At 43.6% G+C, this 26,367-nt stretch overlaps 2 protein-coding genes across 2 annotated transcripts in view; both read right to left on the minus strand.

Moving 5' to 3' along the window:
- Positions 1-6,724: 6,724 nt before the first annotated feature.
- ATOH1 (atonal bHLH transcription factor 1) lies at positions 6,725-7,783 on the minus strand. Its single transcript, XM_016206307.2, has one exon. The coding sequence runs from the start codon at positions 7,781-7,783 to the stop codon at positions 6,725-6,727; it is 1,059 nt and encodes a 352-aa protein (XP_016061793.1).
- Positions 7,784-22,766: 14,983 nt separating this feature from the next.
- GRID2 (glutamate ionotropic receptor delta type subunit 2) overlaps positions 22,767-26,367 on the minus strand; it is a 1,226,675-nt gene continuing 1,223,074 nt past the window's right edge. The window contains exon 16 of the mRNA XM_087826562.1: positions 22,767-24,144. Coding sequence (XP_087682688.1) covers positions 23,986-24,144 — 159 coding nt within the window. The 3' untranslated portion in view covers positions 22,767-23,985. The remainder of the gene's footprint in view (positions 24,145-26,367) is intronic.

The raw sequence follows: 26,367 nt of genomic DNA on the forward strand, positions 1-26,367 counted from the left end.
TTACCAAAGGAACTCATGCTTATTTCATGAGATCATTGCCTTCTAAATCATAAAATTGTATTTTTGGTATTCTGATTATAGTTATCAACACAAGAGAACAACTACTACTACAGTTAGGTTATAGGTGTCTGACTCTTCCATCGAAGTCAATGGCTCAATGAATTCAGGCTGGAGTTATTATGGAGTGACATGACTAAGTCTACCTACCTTAAACAAAGCGCTTTGTGACAACCTGACCCTGTCTCCTGTTTCTCTTAAGAGTTTGTGTAGCCTGAGAAAATGTTTACTCCCTGCTTTTCACACAAGCACTAACTGGTTATGATTTTGGCTTCTCTCACAGAGCCAGGGGGCAGAGGTCTTATATCTCCTGGTCTGATGTCCCTATGCCTCCAAAAACAGATGGTACTACTTCAGAGTTGAGACACATCAGGCCTGGAGCGTATTGTCCCAGTCCCAATGAAAGCAACAAAGTCAGGTTTACAGGCTCCAAGAAGCTAAGTTGTTTACTTCTCTCTTCTTGGAAAAATGACTGAGTATTATAAAAGGAGGCAAAAGGGGATTATTTAGCCAGTGTTTATTTTCATAAGCAATTTCAAAAACGAGATCTAAGAGAAACTCCTTCAGATCATTGCATTTCATAGTGTAGTGCTTGGCTGCACTTGCACCAAATTCACCTGGGAATCCTGTGTGCAGATTCTGGCATTCTTCTTTGACCTACTGAATCAACATCTCTTGGATCATAAGAAAATTTAAAGAAAAAGTATTTTGTACATGTCTGCTAGGTTGTTTCCTGAAGCAGATACGAGTTATTGAAAATGAAAAGAACTGACTTGCCATTTCCTGGTCCACTAGTAGCTCTATGTTTTTTCAGATCTCTCCTAGTTTTGTGGCCTTTAAGGTTTGGCCACACAGGATGCTTACTCCATCCTCAAATACTGCCTCACTCCTGCCTCAAGGTGGAAGATCCCTCCGAATCCTAATCCTTCTTCCACCAGCATCTCAGCACTAGGAGTTTGTAGGCGTCAGAAGATAGGAAGGCTTGTGAAGAACTATCTCTAGAAAAGACAAATAAGTGGTCAGTGGCCCAAAAGAGCAACATATCTGTTGGCTTGAGAAATCCCAAGACAGCCACCTCAGATCCTAGCTCGCACCTTCCTTCATCATTCTGACAGTAGGGAGGCCTGGCGGACCAGCTGGCCGCCAGAACACCATTTCTTTCTATCAGATCTCTTAACTCTTTAATCAGAATTGTTAAAAAGCAATATTTATATTGGAGAGCATCTCATTTTTCATCCCTATGGAGGAAACTTCTGGTTTCCCTGGGGAAAAGTATGAACTTGCAGCATGGGCCTGGCCTCACTGCAGATTAGGCAACAAAACCCCATTTTATTTGCTTGTTTATTTTGGGTCAGAGAAAGCAGGAGTGAAATAGGAAGAGGAACACTGGGATGTAAAGAATCCCACAATCTTTGGACCAAACTGCTTAATTCTGCTTTTCTTTCCTTAAGGAGCTGAAGGAATAAAAGTCATACACCTGTGCCCCAGCTCTGGGTTGCGGGAGACAAAGCCAGTGCACTCCGTGCAGTTGACGTTTAAACTCTCAGAACTGCAGCAGCATCCGAAAATATAGAGAAGATGGAACATTTTAGGATAAGGGAGGGACCGAAGAAATGTATTTATGACCAGAAAAGGTGAATGGATCTTCCATTACCAGCTCTGGGCCGGTAGTGGCGCGGTCGGCGGGCGGCACGTCTAAGGCCCCTTGCGCCCGCCGGTGCGCACGCCTCCCCTCGGTCTCGGCTCAGTGCCTCAGGTGCCTCGGCCCCCAGCCGAACTTCCCTGGGACAGCCCCGCAGCCTCCCCTCCCCTTGGCACCGCTTGGCTGTAACTCTGCGCAGCTTCTTTGCTCGCCCGGCCGGTTGCTGGGAGGTGCAGCGGGCAGTGGCGGCTCCCGCTGCGCAGCTGGGGGAGGAGAGGGGCCTGGGTCGGGCCCGGGAGGCGGCGAGGGGCTCTCGCTTCTGTGAGTTCTGCCGGTGGGGGGCCAAGGAGGGCTGTCGGCTCGGAGGAGGCGGCCGGGGAGGGGTGATGCTGGTGTTAAATGTGGCTGCGCAGCTCCCCGGGGAGCTGCCTGAAAGGAGAGCGCGCTCACCAGCTGACAGCGCGTGCTCCGCTCCAGACGCTGCGCACCGCGGCCAGGAGCCTCTGCCAGCCCCTCTATTGTCAGCCGGCCTCTAATTAAGAAACACTCACATTACGGCAAACCACCCCCACGCTTCTTGGTTCCTGTCCTTTTCTTTATCTTCTCCCGACTTCTCGTCGGCTGCCCAAAATTTAACCCATTCTGCGCTATGTTTGCCTTTTGTTGTTCGGGGCCTAGCAGAAAGGCAGGGGGAGCCCAGTGGTTGGCGTCTGGGGCCCTGTCAGCCTAGGATGAGGGTGGTTGGCCAGAGGAGTCAACAACAGCGGGGAAAACGTAAGCTTTTGCTATATATATCCAGCCCCCACCCCCAATCTTCCGCCCCTTCTCACAAAACAAACTGCAAGTAAATCCAACGACTGGAGATTGTCCCTAAACTCACCGGTACGCACTTGCTGGTTTCTCGGATTTGCAACGGACAAGTGTAAGTTGCAATTGACAAATGGCTCTGCACTTTTGTTTCCAGTTCTAACTGGGGTTTGGAACAGCCAAGAAGAAGTTGATTGTTTCTTGAACTTTAAAGAGTACAAAGAAGAGAAATCATTACAAGATGCCCTTTGATAAAAGACCCCTTACTTGGTTCAGGTTTAGATGTCTAAAATCAATAGACAGGCCTAATGAACGCATTGGTCCTGCAGTGGTTAAGATTAAGTAAATTAACTCCCCCTTTTTCTGGTCAAGACCCCCCAGTTAGCAATGTTCCAAACAGAACACGCTTAAACTTGTCAGTTGCCAAAAATAATCTCCCTTCAGCTTTCAGTGAAATGCATAAGTTTCCCAAAGAGTGGTGAGCCAAAACCCTCCACAAATAAAAGTGGTGGTGGGTAGAAGGCAAAGACAGAATATAAAACAAGTTGCTTAACGTATATAAAACCCTAGAAAGCACCAGCAGTGTCGCAAAAGACTAACCCGATTTATCTATCTTCATTACTTTAAGAAATGCTGCCTCTTTGTTTGTTTGGGTGATATTAAGCATGCTTAACTTGCACACATAGTTGATTCCTTTGCTAGTATCTTGGATACTTGGATCTGACTTTGGAAGGTAGAAGCTAATTGCTAATAATGGAGAGAAAGGAACCAGTCAGCATGGTAGGAGTGGTCTGGCATATGGGGAATGAGTGCTCAGAAATACTCAATATTCAAGTTTCCAAAATATTAATGAGATTATAGCAACCTGCAGCTCTACGTTACAGCTTGTTAATGGAGTGTAAGAGAGCGAGCTGCCAAACGTTTGTTATGCAAACTCCAGAGCAGAACCTTAAAATGGAAATGTGATTGTACATCTCTTTCAAAGAAATGCCAGCATAAGAAGAAAGAAATAGAATGAAGTAAAGAAAAGAGGTTAAGGTCTTCATTTGAACTTTGAACACTTCATTTGCCACAAGGGGATTTGGCTTTTTGTGCATGTTTTGATGGGTTAGAAGAATTCATCCACACTTTCAATCAGTATGATACAGAATTCCCAATCTGATATTCAGTTTGTTTGTTTTTTTCACGAGAAGAAATGTCAAGGGACTTCCTTAAGGGAAGTGGACGTTATCTCCAATTCGTATATAAGGCCACTGACATTTAAAAGTGAAACATCTGATTATTATTGTGGTACAAGAAGGAAAAAAAAAACACCCTCTGAACATGTGCATAGTTGTAGCTCCTATCCACAAATTTTCAAAAATTTGTGGGTGTAGGGACCTCGTGGATGGGAGTAGTAAGATCCAGTTCCGGAAATTGACACTTTCTGTCTGTGTAATTCAGAGGCAGTCAGGGGCAGGGACATTCATAAAAGATGGCCAAGGTGGTTCCTCTTGTCATTTCTGTTTTAAAATTTCTACAAGTCCATGAAAAGAAAAAGAAATAACTTTGGAAGAGTCTTTTTCCTCTGGTTAACACAAAATGAACAAAGATTTTTGAAAATGACATATAGTTTTCTTGGAGGAAAAAAACCATCACAACTTTATTTTTCTTGGTCCTGTCCTCCCCCTCCTCAGATTCTTTACAGGTAAAAGCATCCTCCAGCCTCTTCCCCCCCCCCCCCCCGCACGCGGAAAACCAAGCCAAAGCACTATAAAAATACGCGTGGGTTCATCCTGCAGGGTTGCTGTCTGCTTATTGAGAGCGAAAGGGGAATGTGTCAGCAGCAATAGCTTGATTTATTCAGCAGCCAGAAGATTCCTGATGTTTATCGCGAGCACGGCAAACTCGGTGGGTGCAAAAGGTTATCTCAGGGCCAGGTGCATTGTTTCTGCTCCTGGAAAGTGTGTCTAGCCGCCGCCCACCGCTCCCGGAGAGCTGGCCGAGGCTTTCTTTGGCTTCCCTGGATCTTAGGCTTCGGCTTAAAGCCATGGATACGCCCAGGTGGTCCGCTAAAAGGTGCTGCTGAAGTTCTGTACCTTAGACCAGAACTCTGTCCCTCGCGCATCACTTTTTCTGCACCCAGTTTAGGGCGCTCTCTCCTCTTTTCAAGGTGCTGCGAGGAAGGGAGATGCCAGGAGCGAGTGAAACAATAACCATTTCTCGCTTTCTGTCCCCTCTTCCTTGCTCTGGAAATTTGTTATCCCAATGAAGACAAGGGATAGAAAAGATTTGGTTTAAAATCAACCTCCCCAATTCAGCGGTGTTCATCCAGTGGAACGTCGCCCCCGTCTTCACTTTCACGTTTGCAAAATACATTTTTAAAATTCCGCTTTCTATTCTTGCCCCCCCCCCCCCCCCCACTGTATTAGCTTTTTCAAAATGTTATGGTCCTGAGACCCAGAACAGGCTATTTCTTAGTGAGAACCCTGGAGTGAGAGATGGCGGGCACCGTTTAATTTTTGCAACTGACAATAAATGTAGTTAAATGCTTTCTACATAGTTACTAATTCGGAAGGTCAAAATAAAAGCAAGCATTATCACCGACACTGGGAGAAGCAGAAACGATTGTAAAGAAAAAATGAGTGGTGGTCAACAATTTCCTAGGAATAGTGCAGGCTTCTAATTTTTGAATCAATTAACCTTAACCGCTTTCCCTCAAGTTCTTTTCCATTGTTCCCTCTTTACCTTCAAACTTCCCTCCCCCCAGAAAGAGGGAAGGAAGAAGGGAGAGAGGGTGAGAGAGCAAAGGGAGGGAGAGAGAGAATGGGCTTGTGCCGTGAATTTGACATTAACAAGAAAAGCTTGCAGCTTTAAGGTTTTTATGAAGTGGAAATAGGTAACCCTGGTGAAGTTCACTACTCCCGGTGAAATCCTAGGAGACCTGAAACACGTGCCTTCCCTTGCAGAGGTGGTTGGGGCCAGGAGAGAGAAAGACTGGAAAGATCATGACTATCCAAGGGCAATACTGTTGCAAATTCGGGAGAAGTTTTATTTCACAATTTAATTGACGAGCGCTTTTGTGCCCTTAGGGTTTCTGGTCCTACTTCAAGATATAAGGTGTATAACGGAATTTTCTTCAAAACTCTTAGATCGCAGAAATTCGCATTTAATAGAAGACAGTTCAAGTCTGCAAGGTTATTTTTAAGCTGTTTTCAATGCTTATATTAGAATGGAATAACTGACAAATAAAAGTTATTTTAAAGTTTATTTTATCATTTGCAAAAGGAAATACATAAAACAATGGCAATGGCTTTGCTAACTTAAAATAAAATGATCTCAAGTAGAAAACGTAAAAAATGAATCAAGGTAAGTAGAAATGGTAGCAAACACTCGATAATAAATAAGTTTTCTAACATTAACAAAGCAAAAATAAAATTGACCAAATACTTTTGACACTACTGGATATGCTTTTTTAATTTAATTTTTTTAAAAAACAAACATTTGCAAAGAGCTTAAGGATAATAAGTGGCCGTGTTTAAAAAAACAAAACTGGTCTGCAATTGGCAGTTGAGTTTGTCCCGGAGCCGCGACAGTCGCGGCTGATAAAGTGCGTGCGCCAAGTTTCCTAACAGACGCCAACTTCCTCGCGATCCGATATACATACTGGGTATGTCTATACAATATACAAACTTCAGTTCCCCGTTTTCGAACAATTCCATAGTCAAAAGTTATTCACTTTGGAAGTCTTAACTTTGAGTTTCATAATGCATTTTGGGAAACAATTTAGGAATACTAACTCTCCCACACGTGAGTGCGCGCAACACACAGGGATGGATGCCCAGGGCATAAAATAAATTAAACACAAACCAGCGATAGAGAAGATGCGACGTTTTAGCAGCGTATTGGCAGCAGGGAAGTAGAATAATGATGCCATATATAGGTATATATAATTAATTATACCTCATCTATCTATAGGGGGAGCAGAAGGTGGGAGGGAAAAACACAACTTTAACAACAAGTTTTCATCAAACAATATTGGACGATGGGAAGCTCGGAATAGCGGCGGCTTTTGCAAACCATCCAATGTAGCTGCCATCTGAAGCCAAGTCGTTGCTAAACAACGACCGTCGCTGAGCAAAAATTAAAAGGGCGCGGGGATCTTTAACCGCGGGGCTTCCCGCGCACTGGGAAAGGGCGATTTTGTATCTGTCTGTTTTCAGGGTTTCTGTCACCTTCCTAACTTGCCTCGTCTGAGTCACTGTAATGGGAATGGGGGGAAAACTCCCCGTCGCTTCTGTGAGACCGGGGCGAAGTTTTGCTACTTTCCTCCGGCACCGGCTGCAGGATGCCCCCGGGCAGCGAAGGAGACAGGTTCTTTTGCGCCATCATCGCCGTCAGGGCGCTGTCCTCGAAAGTTGAGAAGTGCAAAGCGTCCAGCTGCACGGAGTATCCTCCCGCCGAGGCTGGCGCCGAAAAGCGAGTCCGACAACTTCCAGGCGGGGTGGGCCGCTGGCCCGCTCCGGGGGCTGGCTGTGCCCCCGCCGCAGTCGCGGTGCCCGCACCGCCTTCGTAGGGCGCGGCGGCACGAAGGTGGTGGTGGTCGCTTTTGCAAGACGCTGGCGGCGGCGGCGGCTGCTCCCCGCCGCTGGGCGTTTGCAGCAGCTCGGACAAGGCGTTGATGTAGATCTGGGCCATCTGCAGGGTCTCGTACTTGGAGAGCTTCTTGTCGTTGTTGAAGGACGGGATAACGTTGCGCAGCTGGTCGAAGGCGTGGTTCAGCCCGTGCATCCTGCGTCGCTCCCTGGCGTTGGCCGCCAGCCGCCTTTGCTTCTGGACCCCGTTCACCTGTTTGCTGGAAGGGGCGCGCTGGCGGCTGCAGCCCAGCTCATCGACCACCACCCCGCCTTTCAGCTTGCACAGCTGTTCCCGCACTTTCACCGGGCCGGGACTCTTGCTACTGCTGCCGCCAACGCCGCCGCTTCTCCTCCCCAGCTCCCCCCGGCTGTCCACCTCCTCCCGGGGCGCCGCGGCCTCGGAGGCACCCAGCTCGGGGGAATGCAGCAGGTACTGGGCGGCGCGTGCCGTGCAGATGCCCTGCAAAGTGGGAGCCAGCCAGGCGCGTGGGTCGGTGCTGTCCAGGAGGGACAGCTCGGCCGGGTAGACGGGATGCTCTCTCGTCTGCAGGGTCGCGGGTGGCTGTGGCGGCTGCGGGAGGTGGTGAGGCTGGGGATGGCGATGGTGGGCCCCTAACTCCTTCACTTCAGCCCACTCTTCTATGTGCAGCAGGCGGGACATTGCACCGTAGAGGCTCGGAGGCGCGGGGTCGGAGGAGGCACTGGCAAAGCAGCTCAACCACAACAAAAAAGCCCTTCCCGGGTCTCGGCTGCAATGTCTTATTTTTGTTCTCCTCGACCCTCCCCCACCCACTCGGAGATCACACACCGGGTCGCGTGCAACGAAGCTTCTCCGGTTGCTGAAGGCGCTGCGCCCCTTTAAAAAGCGGCACGCGCCAGTGTGGCTCCCCCCCGCTCCTCTCCCAGCCCCCTCCTCGCGCCGGTCGCGTGTCTGCCCAGCCAATGGAGGGCGCGGGCAGGCGCGTGCGAGCAGCCAATCAAAGAGTTTTTACACCCGGCGAAAAGTTCCTGCGTCCTCGGACCGCGGCGCCAGCCCTCCCCGCCCCCGCCCTCCGGTCTTCAGGTTCGTTAAATTCATATGTTAATTGACGGCTGTAATTCGACCCCGGTGGGGTGTCGCCCCTCCGGAGGCTGGGCTGCGTGGACGGGCTAGGAGCGGGCTCACGGTGACAGCCCGGCGGCTTCGGTTAGACGTGCGCGGCCCGCGGCTGCCGGCGGGGCTGGAGGCGCCCGCGCGGGGGGGCCCTCGCGGCGCAGGGAAGCGCTCCTGCCTTTCGCTGCCTCCGAGCTGGGATCGCCGCTCCCACTGTTTGGGACGTTTAAAATCTCCCATCTGTACTATAAATGTATACATGGGTGGCATGTCTGCATATACTACGTGTCATGGGCATGGAGCTGTGCAGTTGCTAAGCGGTGTAGAACAGTTAAAATCAGTGTTCGAATTAAAAATGAAACCGCCTCCTAATACGTTTCTCAGGCTTCACCTCTCGCCCTGGATCGACTTTATGTAATCTTTTCTTAATGCAAAGTAGAACTGTGGCACGGCTGTGGAACTCGCCGAGTTCCCGGCGCCTCAGTCCTCTCCGCGCCGCTCTCCCAGCACCCTGCGGCCAACTAGTACGGTTTCTGCAGAAAACCCTCTTCTGAGTCGTTTTAGGGCCGGGCTGTCTTACACCGTCCATACCCCGTCAGGGCGCCTTGCCAGGTGCGGGGCCTGGGGAGGGAAAGGAGCGCGCACGGCGCCCGCGCTCCCCGCGACTCTGAACGCGTCCAAGGGCCAGAGCGCGCAGCCGCCCGCCCCTCCGCTTCAGGGGCCCGGGCCAGCGCGGCGCGGGGCGTCTCCCGCCCCTCCGAAGCCGCACCTCCCCGCCCCCTGCGTGGGGTGAGATGTGCCCTCCCCCGGGATTCCCGCCCTTCCCGCCCTTCCCCTCTCCTCCTGCCCCGGCCGGAGCGCGAAAGCCCGAGAGGTCCCGCTCCAAGCTGGACCTTTCTGCTGGGCGAGCGCCTCAGCCCCATGCTAGTAGCCGCGTCTCCCGCACCCACAGCGAAGAGCCAGTGAGAGGCACCCCGGCCCGGGCACGCCCGGCTTGTGCCCGACCGCCGCGCCACCTGCGGGCACTCGGTCAGGGACCCAGGAGTGGGACCCGGCCGGCGGGTGCTAGTTCAGCGCTCTACTGCAGCGGTGGCCCCGGTGGGCGTAGGAGTCTCTTCCTCCAGGGAAGATGGAGAGAAGAGCCGGCAGAGAGCATTCTGGAACAAGACACCACTGTGCCCAGAATCGACTGAAAGTTGTTCTCGCTAGTATTCGCAGGGACTTGATCCAACCTGCCATTTAGAACACCTTGGACAAAAGAATCTCTGGGACTGGAGGTTAGATACATATGTATCTATATTCATATTCATATTCTATGGTATATTCTACCTATGTAGTCTATACCAGCGATTGTCAGCCAGTGTGCCAGAAGAATTTTTAAAATATGCAATACCTGACTGTTCAGTCAGGGGCACTAACCTTTTTTCCCTTAGATTGTAAAAAAAAAAAAAAAAAAAGATACTAACCAACCCAACAATTGCCATCTGGTGTGAATGAATCAAAATTATACTTATTTTTTTGGCAGATCAGAAAATTTTTTGTGTGTATGTGCTGCAGAAAATTAGTAATTAGTTTATGTGTGCCATGAGATGACAAAGATTGAAAATCACTGTTCTGTACTATATAGTATATTCTACCCTTCTATACCTTTATGAAGATATAGATAATCTCCATAAAGGCATAAAGCTGTGGTAGACTAGAGTGCTAAAATGGTACTTAATACATCATTCTTCACCAGTCTTTCCTTCAGCCTGCCTTGTCTGTTTGCTCGGGTATAGGGCCAGGCCTGGGCCTTCCCACCTTAAGAGCCAGAAAGGTCAGAGCTGGATTCTTATGTAAATATTTAGGTTCTGCTGTAAATAAATACATTAAATAAGAAGAACAGAAACAAAAGCAAAACCAGAAAAACTCAAACCTAATATGAAAAACATTTGTTGAGAATAAAGCAAAGGTGACTAGGAAAAGTCATCTAATTATTTTGGGGGGAGAAAATGCTCCAGTTTTAGGGTGATTGGAATGAGTACTATTGGAATCAACTAATGAAGCTATTTCTTTAAATAGTGCAACTATGTAAAATGTGCTACTTCAAAAAATAATTGCTGATGGTAGTGGGTACCAAATGGCGACTTTTAGAAAAATGATTAACCATCTTCTACATATGTATGGCAGTTAAACAGCTGGAACCTGGAAGTATCAACTTTTTATATTTATTCCTCATACATGACTTTTCCCAGCTGAATCAGCTGGAACTTACTCCTGGAATTCTTCCACTTAATGTCACTATCAAATATATATGCCCAAATTTTCCTGGGCTTGCATCATCCAGACTTTTTGTCTGTATTTTCGATTTGACTGCATAACTGCCAAATACTCATTTTCCTCTGAGTTTGAACAGTTTTATGGGCTGTAGCCAAATACTTGCTGAATACATGGAATATTGATCCTAATTTGCCAGCTTTATAGATAATCATTAGTATAATTACTACTGTTTTGAAACAAGTCTCAATTTGGGGGTAATTTAGAGTGTCCCCAAAATGTGAGAGATAGTAAGATTTTTCTGTAGTTTGAGGTGAAATACATTTCTTCTGCCCTTAGAATAAACAGAAAGCTATTTTTCTTTGCCCTCCCCTCCCTTTCCTTTTATGGTGACTGGAGGGGAGGAATAAAGGAAGTGCTCAAAGAATGATGGAGACTCGACAAAAGACCACAGGAGCCTACTTGAAGCAGCTTCCACTGGCCAAACATAGGACAATTTTTTTAGCATCAAAATATGTAATGATAGCAACAGATTATCTACATTGAGAAATAAAGGAATCTATTAATCCTTAATAATATAACAGAATAAATGAATATATTGATGGTTTGATAAATACCTTGTTACAAAATATGCATTGATCACAAATGAAAGAAGATTGACTCTACTGCTACAGTGAAGTCTGGCAGACACCAACTTAAGTGGTCTGAGTTAACATTGCCAGCAATGGGGCATATCAAATGTATGTGCCATTTGTTAGGATGCAGAAAACACAGCATCACTTCTGTGATACTCCTGCCAAAGATGCATATCCTGAATCCAATCAAGAGAAAACATCAAACCAACCCAAACTGAGGGGCTTTCTAGAAAATAGCTAGCCTACTGTCTTTAAACTGTCAAAATAGTGAAAGGCAAAGTCTCAGGAACTATTCCAGGCTCGTGGAGGGTAAAGAGACGTAATAAATCTGATGCCTGATCTAAACTGCTTCCTTTTCTAATAAAGAGCATCATTGGGACAATTGAGAAAACTTGAATGGTGCCTGGGAAATAGATGGTGGCAGTTAATTTCCTGATTTTGGTGGTTTCCTTGTGGTTATGTAAGAGAGGAGAATGTTCTTCTTAGGGATTACTCGCTAAAGAACTTGGGGATGATGGAGCAGCTTACTCTGAAATGGTTTAGTGAAAAGGTTCTTTGTATTGTGCTTACAACTTTTCTGTAAGTATGAGATTGTCTTGAATAAAACGTAAAGAAACCAAACCGAAGGACATATTTACTTTGTCCTTTACAAGCTTAGAGTTACTAATAATTCAGGTCAGTCCAAGCATGATACCTAGTACGTTGAGGCCTGTAGTTATTGCTGAAACTTTACGTTAAGCTGTGCCTCTCAGGGGTCTGTGTTGCTCAACAAGAGGTTGGGCCCCATAAGAGTAGGAAAAAGAAGCAGATGATCCTGTGCCCAGGAGACAGGGACTATCCAAAGTGGCTCTGCAGAAGTTCTCAGCGGTGATTCATGGGGATGGGGTCCTGAAGCCTGAATTTTGGACTCTTCCTAGGGCAGGGCATCATGCAGGATTCTGACAGGAAATTACTTGGTCCACACTTAATTTGGAGGGAACCTCTGCAGGACATTTAGGGGGCCTGCAAGCAAGGGCCTGGAGCCACTTGGTGGCCCTGGGTAGAAAATAAATAAATAAATAAATAAATAAATAAATAAATAAATAAATAATTTAAAAAATTTGCTCTGCTTAGCTATGGTAGAGTAGGTTTATGCTAATGGATTTATGAATTCTCAGGTTTTAATGACTAGTCCACTCACAAGAACTCAAAGAATATTTCTCCAGGGGTGCCAAAAATTGAATATTAATATGAAATACATTCTCTTACAGGTTACTTAAAATATAAATGTCCAAGTCATGATGAATTTTTCTAAGCAGTGGCTTATTTTCAACTTGGAAGCATATCAAGTCACTCTATCCATGAACCAGGCCCCAGTTTTTCCTTTTCTGTTAGCTGTTCCTTCTCTGTTAGCTGCTCACCAAAGGTGAGGCATTGATATAACCAAGTAGTGTAAGGGTCTGGGACACCTGCTCATGGAAGTTGCTTATGCTTTGTTGGACCTGCTTGGGTGCGAGGATCCAGAATGTACCACTTCCACAATATGAGGGATTGCTATTTTGCCCCCCACCCTGCCCCTTATGACTTGATGTGATATACAGATAAAGGTGAGTGGTTCCTGCTGTGTAGTCACTTAATATCCCTTGGTTAGGAGTCCAGTCTCCACTAAGGCCCAGTAACATGCCATAATCTGCTTTTGGGATGGTGACTAGTTCGCTGCTGCAGATGGCATAGCCTTGCTCCAAATTCTTAGGGGTCAGTGCTGTGGCTCTTCTGTTGGAACTTGCAAAAGACTCTAAATGCAGCCTTATGGTACACAAGTACCTCTAGCATCATGGGATTGGCTGAATCATAGATCTAAGGGGCAAGGATGCTTGCTCCATAGCTTAAATTTGCTTCAAAGCCATACTCAAAATTAGTTGCTGTCTGAGTCAACTGATAAGTAAGTCAGAGCAATATTCCTAAATGTGGCAAGTTCTTTCTCAAAATCCAAAGAGGACTACCAGGCACAATGCTTTTCTCAGTGCCAAAAGGTACAAGGAGTAATAACTTGCCCATTTCTTTGGGGGTGTTTTAGCATGTTACAAACTTCTGGAATCCTAAGCACATCGCAAATTTGGCAGGATTCTGAATATTTGTAGGGTTAATCTCCCACACCCTGCCACATCTGCCTCACAAGGGCATTCCCCAGAAAGCCATTTTCTGCTCCCCTGGTCCAATTAAAATGATATCATCTGCAGAATGGACCACTATGGTGTTCTACAGAAGGTCCTGATGATCAAGGTCCCTTTATCACAAGAATGTTAACATGACCCCAGGTCAAGATTGTGAATGTAGCGTTTCTCATGAAAGTGAATCTGAACTGCTTCTAATATCCTTCCTGGTAAATTCACCAGATCAATAGCTGTACAAGAAGTGCAACAGTGGACCCACAGCTGAGATCGGGGCTACCACTTGGCTAGGTTCACAGTAGTCTGCTGTTATCTGGCATGACCCATCTGATTTTTGCAGGTGTCAGACCAGCAAATTAAATAGGGATGTGGTAGGGACACTTCTTTGACATCCAGTGGTGCACACCTTTGAGTGTGACACTAAATCTACATAGTTCTGTCCAATGTGCAGCATAGTTCTGATATACTATCTTGGAGCAGGGCTCACTTTCAGAGGCTTCCACTTGGCTGCTTCTGCCACTATGGCCTTTAATCCAAGGGTTAGGGAGCAAATATGAGGTTTCTGATAGCTGCTAAGCATATCCATCTAATTTATGTATTTAGGGACTGGAGAAATGAGCACAGTCTTGGCACCTATTGGACCTCTATCAGATGAACTTGGGAAGCATTCTATTTATTTGGCCTTCAAATACTCCCACTGTAATAAAGATCCATGATGACATTTTGGTTCTCCTGACACAGTGTTAGCACATCTTTTTTCCAACAAAAACTTTAATAGCCTGTATAATTTTCTTTTCCAGGTATATTTCCCAGATAAAACTAGTTTAGGTCTGTTTGCCAAAGGATTGAAAGAATCTTTAGGGGGACTTGGTATCCCTTTCCAATGATTGGCTCAAACTTGCTCAGGTGTAGAAGCTAAAAAAATTTTGGTAAATTTTTATTTTGATGGCTGACATCAATTTTTGGCCTACCTACATCTGGTCTTTTCTGGTTACACAGATCAAGCAATACCCTTGTTATCTACCTGTAATTATTTATTTATTTATTTCCTATAACTATTATAGCAAACGTTGTGGTTAGGGTTATCCAGGGAAACAGAATCAATAGAAGATTCTCTATATATATTTATGTATTTTTTAAAAATCCTCACCTGAGGATATTTTTTCCATTGCTTTTCAGAGAGAGAGATACATCGATGTGAAAAAGACACATCGATTGGTTGCCTCCCTCACGTGCCCCAGCTCCCATTCAGAGATGGAGCCTGCAACCGAGGTACATGCCCTTGGCTGGAATCGAACCCTGGACCCTTTATTCAGTGGGTGGATGCTCTAACCACTGAGCCAAAACAGCTAGGGCTATATATTTATGTAGTTTAAGCAATTGGCTAACAAGGTTGTAGGGGCTGGTAGAGCAGGCCAGCAGGCTGGAGACTCAGGCAGGAGTTAATACTATAGGCTTAAGGCAGATTTTCTTCTCTGGGAAATCTCAATTTTTGCTCTTCAGACCTCCAGCTAATTCAAGGAAGCTCACCTACATTATTGAGGCTAATCGCTTTTACTTAAAGGATTAGAAACTAGTTGTGGATATTAACCACATCTTCAAAACACCTTTACAGAAACACCTAGATTAGGGTTTAATTGAATAACTGGGTACTATAGTTTAGCCAAGTTGATATATATAACTAACCGTCATAACAAACACTAGCAAACACAGTGGCTTAAAACCATACATATTAACTTACAGTTATGGAGGTTAGAGGTTTGAGATCAATCTCACTGGGAGCAAATCAAGGTGTTAGTGGGCCATGCTCTTTCTGAAGCCACTAGGGGAGAGAATCCACTTCCTTGCCTTTTGCAGCTTCTAGAGGCCACATGCACGTCTTGACTCATGGCCCTTTTCTCCGTCTTCAAAGCCAGCAGCATTGCATCTTTAAATCAATCTCTCTCTCTCTCTCTTTCAACTCTGCTTCAGTTGTGACACCCCCGTCTCTGCCTCTGCCTCCTGCCTCCCTTACCTTACCTCACTGAGCACACCCAGATAATCCATGATAATCTCCCCACCTCAAGATTCTTAATCCCATTGCAAGTTCCTTTTTGCCAGGTAAGGTAACAAATTTACAGGTTCCGGGGGATAAAAATGTAGACATCTTTGGGGGGATCCATTACTCGTCCTTCACACGACCCGTCTATTTTTCCCCTGGAAGCAATGTGGTCTATCAGCTATTGCCACAAATCCCTGGGGGTCGGAGTCCCTGATTTCTGTTCTGGTTTTGCTTCCCAATATAGTGCAGGTATACCTCATTTTACTGTGCTTTGCTTTATTGCACTTCACAGATGTTGCATTTTTTTTTACAAACTGAAAGCAAGACCTTCCACCAGCAAAAAGATTATGACTAGCTTTATTGCGGTACTTCCTCCCATTGCGGTGGTCTGGAACCAAACTCGCAGTATCTCCAAGGTATGCCTGCAGTTACATCCATCTTGCCTCTGACAGTTAAGAGACACCACCTGGACTCTCCTATTCCACAGTCATGCCATCCTGTTGACACTGAGGAGCTCGTTCCCTGGCAGCTTTCCTGACTGTGCATCCCAGCTTGAAAAGGACAGAGTCACTGAATTTTTTCAACAATGCCAGTGCCGCACCTGAGCACTCTTCTTTTTGATTCAGTGAAGAGAGTTTCTTCTTGGCTCTCCTGGGAAATATAGGCATCTAATGAATTCTCTGGTCTTAAGCATTAAATCTGTTGAAGCATAGCCCCTTCTCTAAGCCTCCTCTCGATTTGAAAACTTTGATAAAGCTTTTGGCATTTCCACCTCATTTACTTCTCCCGAGTTTAAGAAATCCATCCCAGCACAATATTTGGACTTCTAGGATATTAAATCCTGAGTTATGGTAGTGACGCTAGGTATTGCGGAACTTTTGGTAAACAATTCCTGCTTCCCCAATAAGAACAGTACTTGTCTAGGTGGGCCATGCTGAAGCTTGACCCTAGCTCTATGCCTACAAACTCTGAGAAAGGTAAAGCAAATCTTGATGGGTGCAGGAATTATCTTGGGAGGCATCTTACTCGCATGAGGTCTCTGTATGGCCTCCTGACAAGGGGTGTGGCCTATTCTTGAGTAATGGAAAGTGGGTCATTTCAAGAGGCCTAGATGGTTCAGCAGAAGATGGGGTCCAAGCACATGTACCCATATGTTTCCATTCTGTCCTCAAGTTCCCATTTCTTCTCTATCTGGGCTTTGAGCTTAGCACAGTAAATCTGCCAGGACAGTGTACGCCTTCTTTGCAATACTGCTACTCTCACAATCACGCCTGATTTCCAGCCTGGATTGTCCTCTGGCTTCAGTAAATGTGGGTGTCATAGAGGTTTCCTGGATTTGACATTGTGTCCTGAGTTAGTGGCTTACTGACTTGAGCCAACCATTTGCTTTCAGCGTGTACCCATGGTACTGAATCTACCACGTCGGCAGTCTTTCATGACAACTGCTGCTGCCATATCTCTTGAATGGTCGAGATATTGCGTAAACTCAGTATATCCCCTTCCTCCGACATCCTGTCCCGATTCACCATGAATGAGACGCTTAGGAATAGTGGCCCGACAGCATGCCAGGACCTACTACAGCTCACACAGCTTACCGTGCAGTCTTTGTTGCAGTCTGGCCAGTGAGCGGTCCAATTCCAGGGTTCCATTGGAGATCCTGCTTCTGAGACCACTTCCAGTATGAATTACTTTAGCTTGGGTTCTCCCAAAAGAAGACCCTTGGTCCTGGCCGGTGTGGTCCATTGGTTAGAGCGTTGGCCTGAGCACCAAAGGGTCACGGGTTCGATTTCCGCTAAAGGGCACGTACCTGGGTTGCGGGTTCGCTCCTCACCCTTGATCTGGGCACATGCAGGAGGCAGCTCACATCTGTGTTTCTCTTTCTCTCTCTCCCCCCCCCCACTCATTCCCCTCCACTCTCTCTCTGAAAAGCAATGGAAAAAATATACTCAGGTGAGGATTAACAAAAAAAATTTAAAAAAAAAAAAAGTAGATCCTTAGTCAAGGATTCACATTGTGGTAATGTGTTAAATTGTTCCTAATTGTATGTTTATATTTTATATATTTGATGACACACATGCTCTATTTCTCAATTTTTAAATCTCTTCTTGTATTACACATTGAAATTAATTCCAGATGAACTGGAAATTAAATATAAGAACAAAATTCTAAGTATACTAGAGGGTAATGTAAGTGTTTTACTAACATCAGGTTAAGTAAGGGAGTTCTACGCATAAAATCACTAGAAGATTTAATAATTCAATAATTCATTAAATATTTTAAAATTAATACTTTTTAATAATAAGAGTTCCACAAACTATAATACATAAAAAGTAAAAGAACCGTTTTTGTGTGTACAAAAATCATAAAAGTTAAAAGTAAATGACAAACTGGCAAAAATATTTGCAACAAATTTTATACACAGTGAGTTAATAAACATAATATAAAAAGAAACTATAAAACCTGATAAGAAAATGACTAGTTCCTGATAGAAAAACAGCCAAAAGATAAGAGCAGGTAATTCATGAAGGAGCAGTAAAAATGGTCCATAAAGATGAAAAACACATTCAACCAGGAAATGAAAATTAAAACAATAAGAGTCCTAGTTAATTGTTTCAGATTAAACATGCAGATGCCCCCCTCAAACATCATTAATATGACAGAAAAAGCACCCCAAAAGCATAAACCCAAAGAGAATGGCTAAAGAGACAATAACAGATGAAAGATGTCGAGTAATTTTACAAAATGGAAACAGATGAATGGGTGATCGCTGACTTAGCAGAACTGAGAAAGCCCAACTTGGCCTGTGGGGAAAGCTGAGGAGACCAATTCCTGCCCAAGTCCCTGGAGACAGGCAGGTGCTGGAGGCACCGGGTGTCTCTGAAGGTAGGAGAGAGGAAAGGGCTGGCGAGGAGGGTCTGCAGCCTACCCCTGTCGTCGGTGTGCATGCACACTGGGGCATCTCCATCTGAGGCTCCTTCACTACCTCTCTCCATTCTAAATTGAGCCCCTGCCACCTGGTCAGCAGTAAATAGTGACGATTCCTTCGTTTACCCTCACAGAAGCTTCCGAAATATTTTCATTTGTACAACTGTTATTGAGACAACTTTTGTATCTTAAAGACAGAATTTCTGGGTGCACCTGGCACTTGATAAGGCTGCAATACTGACGCTCTTGGCACCACTTGAAGGCACGTCTCAGAATGCCTCTTTAAGTGAGAGTTTCTAAGAAACGATTCTAATAATCAGTTCAACTTAGGAAAACATAATAACAGGTCTCTGGGATACTTTGTGGAAAATAAAAAAAAATTTCTGAATTTATTCAATGCACATATATTGAGTACTCTATGTGTATAACACAACACAAGGCAAAAAAAAAAAAAAAAATTAAGACTACTCTTGCTAAAACCTGCAAGTCTTAAACTTGGTTTCTGAATTCTCTTAGGATGAAGACCATGTTCCTTAGTGTGGCTTCTGAGGCTCTGCATAGGGTTGTTCCTACCCGCCTCTATAACTCACTTCCTATCCTTACTTTTGCTTTCAGGGCTCCTTGGGCCTGTTTTCAGTTCATTCAGCCACATTGGCGTCTCAGTCTCAGATGAGCTGTGCTTTTTCTCACTGAAGGATGATGGCTGAGGTGGTCTACACTCCTCACCTCTGTTCCCCAAACTTGTACTCACTGTTCAAGATTTTTACTCCTTCCAATAAGCCTTCTAAGACCTAAGTAAAACCAGGTTAGGTGTCTTTGTTATAAACTCTCATTGTTTCTTATCCTTTCCTTCAGGGAATTAATCTCAGTTGGTAATTACACATTCATTGGTATAATTATTTGTTTAATGTCTTTCTCTGACCCTAGACTGTGAACTCCATGATTTTGCTCACTATATTATGGCCATTGCTTCACACAGTGTCTGGAACACGGATGGCACTCAGCCAACGTAAATTGAAGGAAAGAATACCTTCAAGTTTAATTTGGTTTTATTAATTTAATTTTGTTTTATTATTTCCTCAAAGAATGGTTTAGTTGCTGCAAAATTTTAATCTAGTAAAAACATTGTATTCTCTGTGTAGATTTTCAGCTTACAGATGTTTTCTTTTGTTTGTGGGAAGTAAAGACAGGAAATTTGGGATTATATTTACACTAAGGGCTGATATACCCATCTTCTTGGGCTAATTTCTATATGTTCACTTTGAAATAAATTTTAAAATTTATTTCTGCTTATTTGGGTTGGTCATTCTAGAATATTGATGGCAACCATCCGTATCTGGTTCAGATACGAACAGGTACTCTACTAACGTTGAAGAGTTCTTTATAATTTCTGGACTCTATAAAGACCATAAAAAGATCCATAGAGAAGAACTGAACTCACACAAAAGAGAAAAACCAGGTTCTTTTTTTACTAGGCAGTCAATTTAAGCATAACTCTATATACAGCATATTGGAAAGGACACAGCAGCACTCCCCTGTTCGTAACTTCCATCTCTCGTGCGAGGGAGCTTGTGGATCTGCCTCTCTTGGTACCATTTAGATGATCTTCTTCATTTTTAACCCAAGGGCTGTAATCCACTGACCTCCTTTATTTCCCACACTTATTCATGTCTTACCAGGTTCAGTAAGAACAATCACTTTAAAAAAAAAAAAGATCAGTCCTTGTTGCCAATAGCAGAGCTCTTAGTCTGTTTGAAAGTGTGCAGAGTTCAGTCTTTCATTACAGAAACCTCCCCACTCTCCCCACCATTGTGCCTACTGGCTAAGTTCCATCTATTGCTGGAACTTCTAATGTGAATTCTGTGAAAAGCCTGGCACCTCTGCCAGCTACGTGGAGAGGCTGGTCTTTGCATTCAGCTACCTCTTTCTGCAAAATCCTGCCTGCTTTATTCTTTTCTCTCCTGTGGTCTGTCTTTCACTCTGGAGTCTTTTTGTCCTGATGTAGCAGTAGCAGAGTTGATCGCCTCTGACTTTTGGAAAAGAGGTACAATTTGCAGCTTGAGGTTAAACTGGAATGCTCACTGTGTGTCACTATCAAACATCCCCTTAGCTACCCTCGCCTGGTGTTTGACTATAGTAATTGTGTCTAGCTCAACTCCATGTAATCGATGAGAAGAAATGCCTTTTCCCTGTCGTATAGCCCTGGGCATGCAAGCGCAGGCAAACTATTAATTAAAGTAACTCGTTTTTATTACCCATTTGTAATCACCAAAGAAGGCATTAGGATTCAACCAGGGAAAGAATTTATTGACAAATTTTTATTGATAAAATAATTTACCAAAAAAATTATGAAAAAATTAAAAATCTATGAAAAAAGAGAATTATATCAGCCAAGATAGTAAAAAGGCATGTCTGTGGGTAAGGAAGGGTTTTCTATTTTGGACTATGTAAGTGACATCAGCAATACTGAGGACTTTACCTCTGAAAAAGAAACTAGGATGTAACACTGAAGCTCATAGGAAAGGCTACTGTAAGACAAATATCGTGTGCTCATAGGTGACTCCATCTCCTCCTGCCCAGCTGTATTCATCCTGATACCTACTCCAACATCTTAATCTGCTTCCCAACTTGGATCAGTCTATTCTTCTTTTTCAGCTACCATGACCTGAAGATCATCTTATTTCATATGCTTGGCCTGTCATTTCAGCAACAGCTTTTCTTCCAGCAGGCATGGGCCTGCTTTTTGCTGGGTCCTTTGGCTCAGTGCCTCTGACCTTGGGTGGCTGGTACTCTGAGTTTCTCTGGCTCCCTTCCCACAGCAAGTGGTTACTGTAAACTATAAGACATGGTTTTATTTTTTTATTTTTAAAGAGTATTAAAATGAAAAATTAATATCATAGCCTTAAGAAAAGTTTTAGAAATTTCTGAGTTCACTGAGTTGATATATTAAGTTCAGCTATTTTGACATATAGCAAGAAGGAGATTGTGAATTATTTTCCATTTCATTTAAAAAATATCTTAAAAACTGATATAAAGATTGAATCAAAATTTTTCCTATAAATCTCTTTCCTTGCGCTGGGAACCTGAAGAATGGATTATAGTTGAAATTTTTTATTTAGGCCTAAGATCTCACTCCAGAGCTCTTGGGATGCCAATTCTATCTGATCTTTTGGTATATAATCATCATTCTCTTCACTCAGGAGATCTTTTATAGAAATTTTATGCTATTCCTTAAGGCCCATAATAATATGCTCTTAGTTTTGAAAAAGCTGGTGTGTTCTAAGTAGAAAGACAGAATCCTTGTGTGTTTCTTTCTTGAAGGATTAATGGGTGTCAGTGGCTCCATAGGAACTCTATTTAAACTTCTACCCTGGACTGAGAGTCAGTGTTCCAACCTGGAATAGAGTGTGCCAGCGAGACTGAACTCAAATTAGATCAGCCAATTCAGAATTCATTTTGAATTACCAGAGATGGAAGACCAGGCTAGAGCTTTGCCATGTGGGATTCCTTAGTGGGGTGTGTGTGCGTGTGTGTGTGTGAGGGCAATACATGAGACTTGTAAGCCAGGAACACATCTTATCACAGGTCTATTGGAATAGCCAAGTCAAGATCAGAGATGCAAGAGCCAGGTTGGCCTGGGCATGACCAAATGTGCTTAAAGAAGAAATGTGTTACCAAATCTTTGCTTTAAATGAATGTCTAGGAGTTTCCCTTGCTAGCCCAACTATAATAGGTCAGGCAGTCAGGGATGGCTTTTTTTTTTTTTTTTTTTAATTGGGCCAGTGTCTTATTTAACCAAGTCTCTTGCTCTGTCATGGGAGGCATGCCCTCCCCTGGAGTGGCTGGTGATTCCTTTGGCAGCCAGAGCCCAGGTGACTCCCTGAATCATCACTGTCTAGTTAGCTTTCTGAGGCCAAGAGTGGGTTCTCTACAGTGGGCCCTGGGGAAAGCTTTCCATCAAGAGATCAATAGAGCTGACTGGTGTCCAGCTCTAATGGTGTGTTAGTGGTGGAATGTCTGTATGGCAATAGGGCCCTGAATTTGGTCCTGTGGATTATATCCTTGTCATCTTTGAGGCATCATAATTCCCATTCTAAAACCAGATATCCAGGAAGGCATGTACTTCATTTCCTTTGAAGTACATTTGGGAATATGAATACATCCTTCTGGTAAATTATAGTACTGTATTTGGTAGGGAGCAGAAAAAACCCATGGAAAGTGAGGGTGATTAAAAAATAACAGTTACAAAGTGCTTTCACATACATTTTCACATGATTCTCACAACAACCCTGTGAGGTAGGTATAGTATATAATGTGTTTACTTTTATTTTGCAAAGAAAGACACCAAAGACTAGAGATCTTAAGTGATGTGCCCACAGTCACGGTAAGTGCCAGGACCCGAACTAGAAGCCATGTCTTCCAACTTCCCAGTTTGATTCCACCTTTCAGCAACTACAACCTGAGGGCTACCAGTTTGATGTGAGCATCTAGCTTGTTTAAAAGTCAGGTGGTTTAGAAATAATACATTAGTAACCAGAATCCATGGGATCAGCATTTGCAGGGGTTCCCCTGGGTCTGCTCCTTGTTGGCTTGAATCTTGTGGGTTGCTTTGGCATATTAGAAGATCATCTGTGAGTCAGCCTGGACAACTAGTAACTCCAGAGATGAGGGAATTCTTGTGGCCATCATTACAATGCTGTAGCACTTATCATGCTGTTTAATTGCCTAACTTCCCTATTGGAATCCAAACTTCTTAGGGGCAAGCACTGTGATTTATTCATTATGGTCTTAGAATTTAATACAGTGCTGGGCACATAATAGGTCCTCAATAAAAATTGGTTGAATTCTCAAGGAATTGGGATGTCTCATGGAATGCTTCCATATTTTACTTGTAAGAAATTGACTTGCATGGAATCAGTATTATAGGTGAATGTGGAACTGGGTATTAAAAAAACTCAGTTATTTTGGTGGGGGTAGTATACACAGGCTCTGGTATTCTAGGGTGTAATCTCATGATTCAAGCGATCTTTGTCTACAATGACAAATTTTCTCAATGTAGATTCAAACTGGTGACTCTACCTTAGTCAGGGATCAGTGCAAGTTGTAGGTATTTGATGGTCACTGGGGGTAAAGAGAATGACCCTTGGCTTGGAGAAAAGTGGATCATTTTGGTAAATATGAAGATAACTTTGTTTAAGTAATATGGAGAGAGCTCTGTGATAAAATTTTCCGAAGATGATTAATCACAATAACCAGTGGCTCAAACAGGGTTGGAAGAGACCTCTGTCTTTTTCTGGTTTAGTTCTGCCAAGGCACATTCTCCTTGGGCTTCCACATCTTCCTAGACCCTTGGCCATGAGAAGTCCAAGACCCATGGTTGAAATTGTGGTAAATCCTGAACAGGTAGAAGCTGGAGAACAAAGCTGTAGTGGTACAGCATGAATGCTCCTAGCCAGGACATACAGGCAAGACACCCACTGCACAGATGCGTCCTTCCAAGTGATACCCTGGCCGCCTCCGGTGACGCCCGGGAACTGACCAATGGCTGAAAGCAGCAGTCCAGATGTTGCTCTTCTATGGGTGGATTATAGCCAAGATTTTGAGTGTCATGACCTGGTGAGTTCTACTTCTTTGAACTGAGTAAGAATTTTAAACTTAGGATATAGTACATCAGCTCACCAGTTTTGGGTGCTCAGGATCTAGTTAGTGGGTCCTGAAATCAATAGGCAGAAGAGAAATCAGCAGCTCTGGTGCTGGCTGAGGTTATGGGTCGTCCAGAGGTCCTGCCAGTTGTGATGATTGGTGCAGCCCATGACTGGTGGCCTGGCTTCTCCAGGTGTTGGTGCCAAGCTCCAAACATGGCCTTAATGACCAAGCATTCCTTCTTTCAGATGTTGTAGTTTCATTCTGCAGGGATGGAGCCTGTGGGAAAAGAAAGTATAAGGTCACATCAAGGTTGATTTCAGACAGTGTTTGGCTTTTCTATGGTCCTACCATTACTTATAAAGGCATTGACTTCACTTAAAGGTCCTTTGTAAATAGTGAAGCATCATGACAACTGTTACAAACCTACCATGTAGGGCTTCCTAGGTTTTCTGGTCCCCAGGCAGCTATGAGAAAGCAGAGCATATTGGCAGCTGGTTCACTAGGACCTGCTTCGGGGAGAGCCTTGGAGTTCAGCGAGGTCTGGATTAGGATACCCTGGTAGTTTACACTAGATGAGGCCTTGGATATCCTCACCAGAAAATAAAGTCAGCATCGCCCTCACATGGAGAGTTAGGGGGGCATTCTATCAGAGTTGTATTGACATCACTCACATACAGTCTCCTGGACCCTGTTCCCTTAGATCTTAAATCTTAGATCTTGACTTTGAATGATTAGTTTCAGACCATGCATGAGCTTTAAAGCACTGCTAGTTAATGGTAAATATATACATCCTACTAAAGTTGTAATCATTAATAAATTTGATATTATTACATGCACTTTAACTTACTCATTTAAATATATGCTCTTAACTAAGGAGCTTCCCTCTTCTTGAAACCTAAGGGGTAATCCTCACAATTCAGCCATATATAATAAAATCATAAAAATTTAGATCGACAGCAGAAGCCTTGAACCTGGGCACACATTGTGAAGCTTAACTCTGTCCAGCTTCAGAAGGGATCAGTGTGCGTCTTGCTTCTATGTCTTTTTGGGAGAATTTGTGCCCTGGTTTTATGCTTATCAAATCTTTGCTGGTGTTAAAGAGTTAGAGAGGACTAAGAGTTTTTTAATAGTGTTAGTAGATTGATAGCACTTAGCAGTTAATTGAATTAAATAACCACCTGTCAGCAAGGAAATGGTTTGACTGAGCTAAAAATGGAAATCAGTTCTAAAGGCTTTAGAAGGCATCAGGATTTCTTAAAGTGATCTCTGTGAACACTAATTCCAAGAAATGGGTTTTATTATTAAGCAGATTTGGGAAACACTGCATAATATCTACCTCTCTTGATTTAAGTTATGTAAGTTTTAAAGGCTCTGGGAAGTCTTGCAGTAAATAATCTTCTTTAACTATGTTTAACTTAGTATGCTCCTAACATTTCAACATGGAGTTAAGTTTTTGAGTTATATTCATTAGCATCTTGTAGAATTGGTATTACATAGAACAAATTTTAGGGAATTCTGGACTAGCAAGTAAGGTTTAATAAAATACTCATTTTAAAAATATACATTTTCCATATCAAAAATAAATAAATTAACCAATTATTAATTTTTTAGTACTACACTGATCTTAGAATTAAGCTAGGTTCTTCAGAAAATAGAAAGCATGAATTTATAAGACATGAATTCTGCCCTTAATAGGCTTATAATCTGGTCAGGGAGATAAATCTATATTAACAAACAAACGAAAAATCCCAAACATCTGAAGATTCCATATAACCTAGCACTAAGTTAAATAATGCAGACTAATAGATTTGGTAGTTCTAGAGAGGAAAATCAAGTATTGGAATAATGAAGGAAGAAGTCAGGAAGGAAATGTAGGGACTGGCTTTGTAGGGATGGCTAGAATTTTGACAGGTTGTGGGCAATATTAATTAACGACAAGAATACACAAACTTTCAGGGCCCTATAGCTCCTAGAAGCCAGGAGAAATGTGGCAGACAATACCTCTTTGTATTGTAATCATTTACTTCTAATACTATATCTTGAGGCCTTCCCACCCGAGGACAGAATGTTCCAGAAGTATAGTTTTCTTTTATTTGTCCTATACTTCTTTAGAATTCTTACCTGGTATATTACCATGAGTTGATTAGTTGTCTATTGTCTGTCATAGCCTCACTAATGGCAGAGAAAACAATATTTTATTTATTTTTATATCCTTGGGAACTAATACATTTGTATCCCTATCATCTGGTCCATGGTAGGCCCTTAATAAATATTTGTTGACTATATGAGGGAATCAGTGAAAAAATTATATGGCAGAGAATTGTCTACAACAAATTGGATTTTGCATCAGGGAATAATGTGCAGAATTGGAAGGCATGGGCCCTTGGGAACCGGGCAGAGGCGTAGGAAAGAGGAAATGAGTAAAGATTTCTATAACAGCAGTGGATAGAAAGCATTATTCATGAAAAACCAAACTGGCAGCAATGTACAGGTTGGACT

The sequence above is a fragment of the Miniopterus natalensis genome, chromosome 1 (assembly GCF_054644295.1).
Source record: "Miniopterus natalensis isolate mMinNat1 chromosome 1, mMinNat1.hap1, whole genome shotgun sequence".
NCBI lineage: Eukaryota > Metazoa > Chordata > Mammalia > Chiroptera > Miniopteridae > Miniopterus > Miniopterus natalensis.